Genomic DNA, 15,185 nt, shown 5'->3' on the forward strand with positions numbered 1-15,185 from the left:
TGTGAAGGAGCTCTGGAAAAATAGCTTCTGTGAAATCTTAGGAATCGACACACTGAATTTATTTCACTCCAAAGTCATCTGGCTTGAAGTACTGAGTATAGTCATATTTAAACCATGTCTTACTGTTAAAACTTACATAGCTATATTGGATCATAGTTAATGAACAGCCAGAGACCGTTTTTGCTGGAATTCAAGGCTTCGTTGATTATGCAGTGATACCCCCAAAGTTCTTAAATAAACTTCCACAAGAAAAGTTGGAGCAGAGAATGACCATAAACTAAACAGTCATCAAACTTCTGCACAGCAGTGTCCTGGGCTTCCACATGACTGCGGAAACACACGCACACGCACACGCACACGCACACGCACACGCACACGCACACGCACACACACACACACACACACACACAGTGATTTAACATTAGCTCCAGGGTGATGTAATATTGAAATACGGTCTGCTTTTAGTATTACAGCTCTCCTGTCTAAGCCCAGAGACTCCACACTGAGGCAGATGTCTAAAAACTGAATCTGTCTAGCTTCAGGTAACTTCACGCCAACTCAGCTGGACATGGAAAACCACTCAGCTGTACCTTTCTCTGGTCTCTGAAGGTCACTGCAAGTACAGTAAAGTAAAGAGCAGTGCTGTGAGAACAAGCTTTTCGCTTTTCATATGCATATATTTCTTCTGTATTTCCTTCTGCATGCATTTAAAATTGGGGAAAGCTTGAAATACAACAAAGTTTAGGAACAAAGTTTTGAAATTATGTTGTTAACAAGGCGAGATGCGTGAGATTTAAAGTCCCATATAATCACTGTTCAATGTTAATCACTAGTCGATGTTAAGAAAGGCATCTTTCCAAATATTATTATTACATGATTTTCAATACATATACACAGCCAGTCAAAACTTTGGACACATTTTCTCATTCATTTGAATGAGAAAGTGTGTCCAAACTTTTGACTACAAGTGTACTCAAGTATATATACTTGTATACGTAAGTCTACAGCAACGTTACGGCATACTCAGTGGTACTATGGGCTGACTTAGGAATTGTGCAGCACTTTAAGCTAATTCTAAAATGCACATCAAGAGTTCTCACACAAAGTAAAATGTAAAGTTAGAATATCACCAAAGTAGGGATGAATAGGGACAAATTTCACAGCAATCTTGTCTAATAGATGTCAAGATATTCCAGTCAAAGCTCAAGTGGTGGACTTTACCATTGTATAAACTAAATCTTGACTTTTCCCAGGAAATCAACTTGATCAGTAACCAATCAATCAGGTAACACTGCTTTTCACTTACCTGCAGCAATGACTGAGGCCTGCAGTTTGTATTTGGAAAGTTCGCTTAAGATCATAAGCAAAGCCCTTTGGAAATTTAAAAACTTCCACTTTTATGTTTTTGTTTTGTTTTTCAGCTCTACTTTTCCCTTTTTTAAAGGAGAGATGGCATGATTTCTTTAACAGTCTGCCCAACTGTGGGCAGAAATAAAAGTAATGCTCTCTCGCACACAATTTCACACATGCCCATGCACACTTTTGGACAAAATACCAACTGTGAGGTCTGGCATCAGTTGTGGGAATGGAGCTTTTAAGCAGCATACCTTCCCCCTCCATATGCTCCAAAACCAACCTAGCAATTATATGGAAACCTCAAAGCTAACCTTAGAACACTATCTAGGGACAGGATCATGGTTACCAGCCAGTGCTGACCTACCCTGGTGATATGCCTGCACTCCAAATCCTTCCATCATGTTTGAAAAGGCCCTCTAGGTTGAAATAGTTTCATGTGTGGATAGGAAGAAACGGATGTTTGTTTTTTGTGTGTTGGATTTCATTTAAAAAGAATTATCAACTGCTTCCCATAAACAAAATAGTTATTTTACTCAGTGGTCAGAGTTCATGTGGGAATGCAGATGGGTTTTCAAAGTGCGACAGAAGTGACCAGAGATAGAAAACTGCTAACAGGGAAAGCAGGCATAAAGCATCATTCCTCGTTTTATCTGGGTTAAATATTCATATACAGTGTGTCTGTCCAAATAAGCCTACTTTTCTCTTCATATAGTTTCCATTTAACATTACATGAGAGCGCATTGCAAGCACACTGATTTTGGGTCTGCAACTAAGTAGAACCATATACTGTACATAAAGGATGTAGCCACCTTGGTGTCAAACACAAATTTGTGGACTACCACTTTGAAGCATCCATTTTGGAATTTGGCCATCCCCATTTTGGTTTTTCAGAAGTGATTGTGTAAAGCAAGCAGTAAATTAACAACTTGCCAATCACAAGGTAGTCACGTGGTAAAGCACAAGCAGTTAATTGTCTATTTTATTCTAAATGGGATGATAATTTATTAAAATAAAGTTTATTGTAATCAAGAAGACCTGAAACTAACAATTGAGACCATAATCCTCATAAACTGATTGTGGAAAATGTTTACTGATGAAACAAATCAAATGAGAAGTAGGGTCATTTTCTCATAGACTTCTGTACAATCTAACTTCTTTTTGCAATCAGATGAGTCGCCCTCTGTTGGTTGTAACAGAAAATGCAGATTTAAGTCACTGTCACATTGGTTTCAATTTTCAGGGCTGGTGGTTACGTGCATCTTTTATAAACAGTCTATGGGCAGAATACAGTGCTGTAGATTATCTGCAAACATTGCTGACATGATTTTACCAGGTATCAGTCAAGGATCGTGGCTCTCTGTTGTCTAGCTGCACATTGTTTATGCTAGACTTCTACTTATGTAGAGAGAGTAACTGTATTTTACATCAGTTTACTGTGTTTAATGAAGCAATGGAAATATTTATTTTAGACATGAATTCATTAAAGCTGTATTACTGCTCTATATTCCACAGAGTAGACCTGCAGAGTGGGAATGATAAATCACAAAATCCCTGCTTTAAGTTCTTTTTACCCTATAATAGGCTTGATGTGCTGTTACACCTATTTTAGAGGATATAGCATTTAGCAAAATCTGTGCTTTCTAAATAGAAACTTTACTGCCTGTTGTTGCACATGTTGCAGTACAAATTGCTTGCATTATGAAGATATAAAGATTGAAAGAAGAGACCATCTTCTATTCATTAAAGCAAAGAGTAGGGACCTGCCAAAGTAGTGAGACAACCATTTCAATCACAACCTGTTTTTTATACTGAATACGGCACTTGTTATTTAATTTGTCTGGGAAATGCTGCACTTTCTTTAAGATACTGATCTATATACAGACTTTGAGCTGGTCTCAAGTGGGTCTGACTGGCCATAGGAAACCAAACCAAATGAACCAAGTGACTTGCGAACGTACAGAGGACACATGTACAGAGATCAAAAATAATCATTGGCTGCAGAGCTGTGTTTTATCTGATATGAAAGTTTACTGTCGCCATGTTTTGTACTCTTGTGTTCAGGGTTAAGAGCAGAGAAACATCCCTATTACCCCTGACCATTCTTGATGCAGTCTGAGCATTACCGCCTCTGCCTCAACAACCGTATTGATCTAGAACATAGCCTAATGCCAGTGAGTTCAGACAGACACAGGTCTCAGGCCATGACATGACATCTTATTATGTGCTCGCTGTTTATCCATCCATACTGTACTGCCTGGGAGCCACTGCCGGCACTGAGCATAACATACTGGCTGTGACTTTGCTGAGGCAGACGAGGACAGAACGTACTTGGATGGGCTTCCCTTCCACCCTGCTGCTTCAGCTCGTCTTTGTTCATGAGATCAAGTGCAGAGGAAAAAGAATAAGGACTGTGGAAGCCAGTTTGATTGTACGAAGGATTTTGTTTTTCTGCTTGGCACTCAGTGCACTTCACCTTCTGCACGTGTGTGTGTGTGTGCGTGTGCATGCGGATGTGCATTTTTGCACGTGATGCAACGTCTTAGAAATGCCGTCTGTCTTCTTGTATGAATCCAGCATTTCAGCATTCTCTCCCTTAGAGCCTGGCAGTGCTCACTACCACTACAACCCCCACTACACACACACACGCACGCACGCACACACACACACACACACACACACACACACACACACACACACACACAGAGCACATAACTGCACATACAAGCTCACATTGCACACACGCAACATAAGCACCCCCACTCCTGCACCTTCCTACACGCAATCACAACACCCTGCCTACTAGAGTGCAACCATGGAAACCAAGCGCCTGCCCAATAGGGGTTGTGATAGAGGCAGCGCGAGAGAGGGAGAATAACTGAAGGAGGTGTATTCTCCTTCATGCTACACAAGAGTTACCGTCTGTCACATAGTACATCTAACATTTGGTAGATACAGTGTGTATTTGGGTGTGGTACTCATTTTTCAACCCTTTAGCCCGGCAAAGATCCAACTGGGATTGAAATATGGTCTCATTAAAATGAACCCCAATTTGAAATCTGCGCACAAGCATTTCATCTGTTACATCATGTTATCTTGTGACTTATATCATCTACATATTATGTTAAAATTGATTCCTTGGTTCAAGTTGTTGTTTTTTTCTGTAACATTGCAAAAAGCTGCATTCAACATTTTAAAAGATGTACTATGCTTGTATCCTACGTAGGAGGACATCTGATTTGAATAATTACAAGTCTTGACATTATGAAGCAGTAAAAATTATTCATGCATAATCAGCTGCAAGAGGAAAATTTTTTGCTCTTTTCCAGAGCTGCTGCAGAGGGTACTGCATGTCTCATTTGTGTTTCATTTTCTTGCACAGTTTGTCACTCCTGTGTTTTAATATATTAGCAGCAATTAAGTGGGTCACATTTCTTTCCTGGCTTGGTGCAGACCAACTGAGGCCAAATTAACAAGCAAAAGTTTACAATTTGAATAATTAACTTAAACATCTTGGGCTGTATAACTGGCAGACAACTGAGCAGAGAACCAGCACTGAGTTAAGCATAATTCTGTTTCTGCCACCACTAGAAATGGCAACACATCTAAAAATATCTACAAGTGGACAGTAAGTTCACTCTTTCACTGTAAAGCACTGCTTCAGCCAGGGTCACAGTATTGCTCATTTTGCATATACATTAGGAGCATAACTGTCATTAAGGTGATATCTGAAAGCATTCTCCACCATAAGTGTGACTATAAAACTGTCTTTGTTGTGTCTCTCCCACCATATAGTCACAGAGACATTCCCTATATAGCCAACAAAACAACTCAGAAACCTTATAAGGTGCTGTGCTTCTTACTTTCAGTATTCCCAACATACAGCTCACAGAATACAAGCATGATACTCTTACCAGCAACATGACCTATTTACTGCTGCTTTATTAAATATTAAAGCTATGACATTCACAGTTCAGCAGCTTGGAAGTACATTAGTTTAAAAAAAAGTAGAGTTTTGAGATTTATCAAGCAGACCATGTGTATTTTTTGCATCGAATACATCCCACTACTACTCAGTAATTATCCTGTCAATGTTCTATATTTCACTACATAATCAGTTTATTTTGCAAATGATGGCCTAACAATATCCATGTTTATTGCACTATTAGTATTTGCTGTTTGAAATGGTGCTTGTTGGCTTTCTTCCTGAGTGTAAAACTTTATTTTCAGAAGAATACATCTTTAAAATGACTTAGTATTATGTTACGGGATGTTTATTTCAGGTAAAATGACTGATTTCCTGATTTTTCAGGAAGAGTTGGCCATCACCCCCTTGAAAGTAGAGATGATTTCATGAACACATGTACCATCTATTGCTATCAAAGATAACTATACTGTGTTTTTTGAGATGCTAATTTGCCAAGGCTGCCAAAGTAAATATGGACAGAGAAGACAAAGGAATGCAGAAGTACCCTTCAGTCAAGCAATTAACCATGACTGCTCCAGTGAATCTGCAAAGTACCCTGTACATATGACTATGGTCACAGTAAACAGCATTTTTGATTATGAAGTGGAATGTTGCTGCACAAAGTGTTGTCATGTTCATCAAAACTAAATGCAATGAATAAAAGAAAATACTGAACGGGAATCACTGTTTCTATACTTTCACCACTTTGTCTGCATGCCGACTTGCATCAGGAATGCACGGAGCTCTTCTTTGCCACTTTATTGTGTGCAATTAGGTCATTAGATGCTCACACACTCACCAGAAGTGTGGGCACACATGCAAGCACAAACACACAGAATCTATTTTCATTCACCATCTAGAATCCTTGGCTTTTTTGGCTCTTGACGTCATTCTCATCCCATCTCTACCATGGCAACAGACTGTTAGACTGACTTCCTATGGGGCTGTCAATTCATCAACTCTAGATATTGGTCTGTAATTTGACACAGATTATCTGATGGTTCTGGTGTCACTCAAGCGCCCAGAAAGAATCTGAGACAATCTAAAGTGCATTTCATGCCACTGTGCAGATTTATTTGATTGCTTTTTCTGTTTTTAGAAATTAATTCTTCATTATACCAGTTGTTTCTCTTCATAAGCCACCACAATCACAAAGTGCTGATCACAAACTTAGCAATTAAAGCTTTTTGATAATTGCTTTTAGTTATTATTGTGCTCACTGCTGTGCTTCATGTGTCCTACAATGTGTAAGGCTAGCGCAACATTTTCAGATCGTCAGCCCGCCTCCACATCTCTCCCTCATTCTCTGTGAGCACTACAGGTGGAGGAGAGAGTCAGTAATACAGAATGTGTGTAGGCGGCTGAGTGGGCGGTAACTGTGATTTGGATTCTTCATCTTCACGTGTAGAAACCCGTCACATGGCAGAAGGCAGAAGGATGAGTTGGCAGAATAGTGACAGAAAGAGAGAGAGAGGGGCTAAAAAAAATAAGACTACAAAGCAAAGTCAAGCTGGCAACCCAGTGAAAATGTCAGTAAATGTGCACAGTTATGACACATGTCAAGCAAGACATCAGCAGCATCTGACTCTGTTACTGACTGACCTACTAAAGCTGCCTTGAACATCCTCTAAAGTTGCTTATTCTGAAAATTCTGAATCCTTATCCAAACTGCTGAGTTAAAAAAAAATATGCTCAGCTAAAACGCCATGAAGCACTATTTACTGACACTCCTGGAGCTCTTATCCGGAGCAGCTTACAGTTACAACTACAGGTAGGTGCTCAGACTCTTTCACAAGCTGCTTCAAGAATGAAACCAGTGATGTTTTTCTTTGGCTAAAACCTCTCAAGACACCAGACCACATTCTTTAAGTCTTCCAAAGGAAAGCACTTTCTTGCATGTTTCTGCTCCTCTTCATGAGTCACCACTCCTCCACAGAGCGCAGTCCGGACAGTCACCTTTAGCCAACTTAGATGCTCTTGGTCTTTGAATAATACATGACCCCCGACGCCCACACTTTCAGAGATCCAACGTGCAGCAGGTAATCTGCATTAACTGTTTCATAATGCTTAAGAACATAATAGAACACAACTTTAATCACTGCTATATATTATGAGTATTTACAAATCTCATTAAAATTCATTACACACATAAACCACGTTAGCACAAATGTACTGTAAGCATATCTTTAAGCTTGATGCTACATATAGGTCTCATGCTTTATGCTGTATATTAATATGCACTGAATGTACTGGTTTACAGATACCAATAATTACATTCTGTACCATTAAAATGTATGAAATACCTACATGAAATACAACTCTTCAACACTAACACTGTAAGAGCCGAGCAACTAAAGCTTCCGCTAGAGATGAGTGTGTTAGAAGAAGGAAATTAAAACAGAATGGAGCAAAATGGGGAGGAGGAAGGAAGAAGAAAATAATATGAGGGAATGTGGAAAGAGGAGTGATTGGATTTAATGGGGATGATTAAAAGAGAGGCAAATAAAGTAAGAGAGGACGTGAAGAAAAGGGGTATTGGGTGGAGGGAGGAAATGAGGTATAAAAAAAGAAAAGGGCCAGAATAGATGATGAAAAGAGAAACAGAGGGATGAAAAGTGGAACAATGGACGACACAAGGAGGAAATGGAAAAAGGTAGCCTCACCCTCTTCTTGCAGCTTATTTTCACATTCACAACCTGCTCTGTCACACAGTCTGTAGCTCTCTAGAAAACCATCCAGCCATGAATGGGTTAGAATCAAGTGTGAAACCCTTCCTCAGCTCTGGGCCAGAAATTAAATTATAAAACACTGAGAAGATAAAAAAAAAAAAAAACCTGTAATCTGCAGATAGACACAATACACAAACATCCCTAAGGTTCATGGCACAAGCTGTGATTGCTGTTGTGTTAACAAGCTAGAGAGCACAGCCAAATTACATATACTCAAAATTACAAATGTACAATCACAGTCATTTAGCTTTAAATTACATGACAGGGAATTAATTTCGAGATACAATATTGTTCTAAAATACTTGTTGTCTTCACAAAACAAAGTGTTTGAAATGTAAACCCCATCAAAACTTAAATAACTTTTGAATTAGCATAGAAAGGAAATTAAAACCAGCAAGACTCCACAAACAGACTGCAGGCATACTGTGTACTAATCGTGTCTAAATTGCAGTTCACTGACGCAATAAAGCCTCCTATTGAGATTTTGCCTCAAAATAATGAGGATACCTCATTCCCACTCTGTAAGCTGCCTGTAAAGTCATCTCAGCTGCATCACTGACAGAGATGAGATATGAACACGCTGTGAGTATAGATCTTGTTCTATACACTCTCATATAGAATATGTAGCTACATATTAGGCAGTGGAAGCCTTGAGGTCAATGCAATGTACATGTCAAATTGCTGGTTTTAATTACCACCTTATGGAAGACGTAAATGCTGTGTGGACACCAGGATGTCCACGTAAATGTCAGAAATTCCTTCTGTCTTGCTGTATCTGCTCACTAGTCATCTTTTATTGCATTAGTCTGTTGCACTTTTTCACCAGGTCATAGTGTTGTTGTTTTGTCTTTCTAATTAAATATGAATGATAAAAACAATCCACAATTGTTGGCTATTGAAAGACAATGCGGTTCCCACTCTAGTAAAGCATTTGCATCAGTCTCCTGTCAACCAAATGCAAAGTAAATGGTTGATCACCTTTAATTGAATGACCACACAGATAAACATTTCACAGATTAAGCCAGGAGAACAAGTGTATTAATGACTGTCCGCACTAAGACTGCAGGTCATTTTATTATGCTTGATTAAATTCATTTTCAGTTTATTCAGCTTTTTCAGATGCATGTGCTGACTTAGTGAGGGTGTTTTATTACTGTTATTTAAAATTAATAATTGTAAAATTTTCTGTGCAAAACTTAAATTACCATAGAATAGCTGGCCTTACTTGGATGGGCAAGATACAGGGTCAATCACTTTCTACATTACTGCATGCAAGCATAGATATGTAACTACAGGTACCACTTCCTGTTTTTGATACTCCACAATGCCTTTCTTCCTCGCTAACTAAAGTTTAAAAGACAAGCTGCGTGGAATAAAGGAATGATGATGTGCATCAAACATGCCCAAGTTACAGAGAAACAGCGAAGTAGTTATCGATTTAGGGTATGAACTGCTGTCAAATTCTGTTGCTGGGATTATTCAAAATAAACCTAATGTTAAAAAAAATTGTATTAAATTTTAATGAATTAATTTAACCTTTATTTAAACTCGGAGTACATTAAAGCATGAAGGCCTCATTTGCAATGCAGCGGAGTAAAAAAATGAAAGATGCAGGCATACAAAATAACGTGGATAACAGTAAAATGCTAGAAAGAAAAGCTACTATCATAAAGTCATATTAGAGCATTTAAGTTTTAAAAACCAGTGGATCAACTAAAACAAGAATAGCTGGGAGTAAAATAAGTCCAAATTAAAAACTGGAATTGTCCTAAGGATAAAAATGAGTCGAGCTTCAGATTGTTCTGCAGGTTATTCAAGGTTGCAGGTGCACAGTGAAAAAAATGGATTTTCCGAGGTCAGTAACAGCCGGCGCCCGAAAAGGTGCAAATTGGAAAGATATTTTTAAAAATCTTTCTTACCATTTGCAGAGGCCTCTTTCGCAGGTCCCTCTCGGTGACCAGCCTCTCCTGGTCAGTGACATAGAGACCACGCTGAGCCAGAGCCTGGATGACGGCATCGTGACCCAGCAGGGGCTTGGCCGTGTCGCTCTTCAGGATGAGGCTGCCGGCCCTGCAGTAGAGGTCAGCAGATAGCAGGAGGCTGGCCACAGGAGGCTTCAGGTGCTCCTGCTCATACTGGTCTGTGTAGAAGGGGTCCTTCAAGTCTGCTGGGATGCTGTCTGTGTAACAAAGGAAGTAAAAAAAAAAAAAAAAAAAAACATTTCAACTATATTCCGCAGCGGCTCAGTGAGAATAACATGGCATTAATGTGTTTAACTTAAAATGTGTGAATCGTTTGCACATTGGATATTAACATTTGGCTATCAGTAGCCTGTTTCTAAATTCCTACATCAAAATGTTGCCACCAATATTAACAAAAATCTTGCTTAATTGAGCAGTTTGTAATAGGAGAAGGTAAATGAGGACACTTTAAGTTCTGATGTAAGCAGAGAACAGAATGCGAGAGATTTGCAGTGCATGCTAAACACAACATTTTTTTTTATTCAATCTGTCTTTCCTTGATTGCAGTAAATTATCACTGTTAAAACTATAGGAAAAAAGTGAAAAATCTGGTAAACTTGAGATTCACTTACATATAGTAACTGCAGCCTTATACCAAATTTGACTTTTTGATTGATTTTATTTCCCTATGGTACAGATATTCGCTGGCTTTACTTTGGCTGAACTACTTCTTTTCATTGCCATATTTTGACAATATCTTGACAGGGATGTGTGTGGATAGACCTCATTGTTGCTATAGTAACTGCAGGAGGAGTGGAACCTGATCGATTCATCTAGTCTGTATCTCTGCAGCTTCCAGCTCCCTGGGAACACCCTTCTCACTGCCTGCCTCATCAAAGAGAGAGGCTGCACGGAAGTGTGTGTGTGTGTGTGTGTGTGCGTGTGTGTGCATCACCTCAGGCAAGTCCATCACAAGGGGATTGTCCACAAATAATTCAGAAACATTGTGCTTTTTATTACTTTTGTCCAGTACCTTTCTCTCCACTGTTTACTGAACAAGCAAGCATTTTAATAAAACCGTGCTTGAGCGCAGAATGCTCCACTATTGTACACAGCCAAGCAGATTCAAGTCCTTTTTTCCACAACAGATTAAACAATAAATCCATGATTCATTAGTTTTAAATGAGATGCTGCAGCTGTGTGAAAACATTAGAATTCATTTGCACACACTCCAGATGCAGAGCTCGTCAGTGTCATCAGCCGAATAGATACCAATTTTGATAACTGCTTGTGTGCATGTGTGTGCACGCTGAGAAAAATGTGGACTGTGGTTAGCCACAGTGACAGTTTTATGCTCCCAAACACTGCTGCCCATCCTCCAACACATGCACATGAAAGTCAATGAATCACCTGCTTCGAGTGACCATTATCAACAAGGTCATCTACAGATAGACTCTGTGTTACTGTGGAACACAAATGCAGACAGCAGCAGTAGCAGCTATCAGAGTTTTATGCTTTTCCATGTTATGGAGCCCCACAAAGAAATTAAATTTTCCTCTTTCATCCTGCATAGGGAGGTCAGAGGTCAGGCTGAGCTACACAACGAAACCCCTGCAGTTCACAGTATATCTGCTTCTCACTTGGGTAATCAAAAAATGCTGTATTTCAGAATATTTTTCAGGCTGCAAGATTTGAAGAAGCTCCCTTTGTGTGTTGTGTGTTCCAACATCTGGTGCCTCTGGTTTATGTTCTGTGACGCACCTAATTCTATAATACTAATTAACAGAAGTGTCAACATTAGGAGTGTTTATCTGTTGTGTCCCAATTTCCTGGAATTAAAAATCACATTATTCTGATACTACCATAATTAAGTAAGACATCTGTAAATAACTACAAGAAAATGTTCGCAACAATCCACTAGAGACTGAAAACCTAATGTGAAACATTTCATCATATTCACATTTGTTCAAATGCATGGAAACTGTACTCCAGCTGTTTTTATTTTGTACTTCCAAACATTTCATTTGTTTGACTTTCACTTATGCAGAGAAATCTGTTCAACCTTCCTTCACATTCACAGTATTCTATTCATTAGTTGTTGACAACAGAGCAGAACGAGTTTAATGCTTTAACAAGGACATCTGCAAAGTCGTCTTGTTAAGTGGATGTGGAGACAGTTACATTTATTTTCTTTCACTAGTTGCTTTAACCCAGCATTAAATAATGACTCTTGTCTGAGGTTTGCTTCTGAACCACAGATGAACCAGTACATTGAGAGTGGCATCAGTGTATGCTATGTGACAGTATTTCCTGACAGTACATCATCTGCTCTGTGGTTTGCATCTTGCATGTACTCGACTGCATATTCTTGATGTACTCTTGCATTGGTGTAATGAGGCAGATGCATGTGAAGTATTCAGAGCGGCGTAGGCTGGGATCTGGAAATGAGCCCGCTCACTCTCTCTTTCTTGTGCTCTCCCTCCCTCCCTCTCTCTCTCTGGAGTGCTGTATTTTTGGAATCAGCCCATTTCATTCAGTCCTGATTGAAAATACACAGAGGATCTGCAAGGGATCTCATGTTTGCTGGGCTATTACAACACAGTGGCAAGGAATGACATGCTCAGACGAACTGAGCTGCGTCTGTTATTTCAGAGATGATGTGTTTAAGCTCATGTGAACATTAAGCAGAGTGTATTACATTAACTACAATAAAGGGATCAAAATGAATTACTGAATGAATGGACTGAAAAGAGGAGAGCAAAGAAAAGGAATCTAATAGAAAGATCTTGCACTTTCAATTTATTAAGACAGATTTACTCAATTGTGGCTGTTGAGTCTAGTTGGATTCCTGCTTAAAAACTGAAAAACAAAAAGCTTTGGTCTGTTTATTTCACCTCGTACAGCTACTCCCTGTGCAAGTCATTTGCATGTGGCCCACATAAACAGATGTTTTTGTGTTGTAGATTTGTACCATATTTTTAGTTCTTCCTTTGTGATGTCCAGTTGGAAGTGCATGCCTTATAGGGTTCAATCGTAAACCTTAGAATGCAAAAATGACAAATTTTTCCATTGATTGTGAAGGCCAAGTTGTTTTGCTACTCTCTAACAGTTCTTCACCATTAGGGCCAATCATGTATCTCTCAACCTGTGGGAAATACTGTATTTGAATTAAGTCTTTAGGTTTGTTTTTGAGGAAAGACTAAACAAATCTCAGCAAAACAGCCACAACTGGTCTTTTTGAATCTATTTTCAACCAAGGATCTTGTGCCAGGCAACCTTTACTAGCCAGATACGGAGACTCACTAATCATTTTGTTTTCACTGCATTGTTGGAGATGTGGGCGGTGATTCATCAGCATAGAACTAAGCTATATCCATACTTTCCCTGCAATAACATCCCATCTCTCTTCAAAATGTATATATGTGCTATAATACTTTTAATATAGCACAGGATTGGGTAGTGGTCTAAACCTAGTGTAACTGCACTGCCAAACATACTTTATCCTTGATGTGTACTGATATCTGACGATCTATTACCAGAATATCATGTCATATAAGAATCAAATTTGTAATATGAGCATAAGCAAGATACATGAAGGATTAAATATTTGTACAAATACAGTTGATTTTTGTCTTGCAATAGATAGTGACCATCATATTAACTTTTTCATTATACTACTAACAAGGATATCATTTGTGTACTATGTATCTGGCTGAAATTGTAAAAAACAAAAAAAACAAAGAAAAAAAAACACGTGATGAATCTCTTTCTAATTTGGACTTGCAGCACCCTGAAGGTGACATGATTTGGGACAGATACCCGAATAATCCCTTTCCTTTAGACATGTTTCTTTTGTCACTGGGATCCAGCACATGAATGAGGTTACATCTTTTCTGCTGGCATATTATTTCTGGTTTCACTAACAGGGAATTCATTTAAAATGCCCCAAAGTGGGCAACAACAAAGGGCAGCATTTGTGGAAAATCACTGACATGGCTTTAGGGGATTCTAGGACTGTTTTGAAGATTTGTGTTGGTGTTATGCCCCTTTAGAATTTACTACAGACATATTAAATATATTATATATTTATTGCGGTAGGAACAGATTAAATACTGGCAAACATGCATGTGATAATAATACAACATATCCATCGTCTGTCTGGGTAACTACACAGAGGTACAGTAATGGACCTACCTGTCCCATATGCTTTGGCCACCAGCCATGTGAGGCTGCAACAGATTTTAGCTCTGGAGAAGTCATAGTGCTCAAAAGACTTTATTGCAGGGGCAACGAAGGTCTTCTTCACATCCCTGACGTCCTGAACTTCACCCATATTTCTCCCTGGATTGTTCTGTTAAACCCTAAGAAGCAACACAACGAGAAAGCATCCCACTACTGGAATTTCACGGGAAAACAATAAACGGCAGTAAATTGAAGAGGTGAGACGTCTTTCCGATGATTATTCACGGGTCCTTTCAGTCATAAAATACTATGCTGGCTTCGTTTTAGTCCTTTTACAGTCTCGTTGACACAATGGGTCGCTAGTCTTGGTGTTTTTCATCCATTCTGCTCCCTAACAGTTGAAATGGACTCCGTCGGACCAAGATAGGTTTCCTTGGGTTTCACAGTGAAAAGTTCTCTTCGGCTTCAATAAAAACAGCAATATTTCCATTATTTGGGCTCTTTGGAAGCAGTGGGCTTCTTCCTTTCATGGCCATGTATTTTTGTATGAATAACCGGTGTGTTTTGCTCTCCCTCCTCTGCTCACTCTCCTGCTGCCGTGATGCGGTTTTCCTGCCGCACTGAGGCTCTCCAGCACTGCACCTTTGTTGAGCAGTGCGCAGGCGCGAAGGTGCCTTCAATGGTGTCGGGAATGAAACACTTTTGTTCGATTTCTTTGAGCTCAACGGGAATAAATACGTATTTCCCCGCAACGTGTCAGTTCAAACCTAATTAATTTGCTACATCTCGACAGGGCTGACGTTAAAATGATTATTCTAATGACTTCTGAACATGTTGTGATTTGTCGTTTGGGTGTCATGCTGCATTTTCGTCCTGTATATTCATAATTGCAAGGGCCACTAAATCTCTTGAGCATATCCACCACATGACAGTAGGTCAAGAGTAATGTATAATCTAATTAAAGACACCTGTAAACCACATGATTGACTTCTA

General features: G+C 39.2%; 1 protein-coding gene across 11 annotated transcripts in view; it reads right to left on the reverse strand.

The window, feature by feature from the left end:
- The window catches only part of camsap2a (calmodulin regulated spectrin-associated protein family, member 2a), a 49,241-nt gene extending 34,418 nt beyond the window's left edge, over positions 1-14,823 (reverse strand). For all 11 annotated transcript variants that reach the window (XM_023290943.3, XM_023290942.3, XM_035957536.2 and 8 more), the window contains exons 1-2: positions 14,205-14,823; positions 9,969-10,228 (exon numbers count right to left, since the gene is read on the reverse strand). In XM_023290943.3, coding sequence (XP_023146711.2) covers positions 9,969-10,228; positions 14,205-14,343 — 399 coding nt within the window. In that variant the 5' untranslated portion in view covers positions 14,344-14,823. The remainder of the gene's footprint in view (positions 1-9,968; positions 10,229-14,204) is intronic.
- Between the last annotated feature and the right edge of the window lie 362 nt (positions 14,824-15,185).

This window comes from Amphiprion ocellaris, chromosome 2 (assembly GCF_022539595.1).
Source record: "Amphiprion ocellaris isolate individual 3 ecotype Okinawa chromosome 2, ASM2253959v1, whole genome shotgun sequence".
Lineage (NCBI taxonomy): Eukaryota > Metazoa > Chordata > Actinopteri > Pomacentridae > Amphiprion > Amphiprion ocellaris.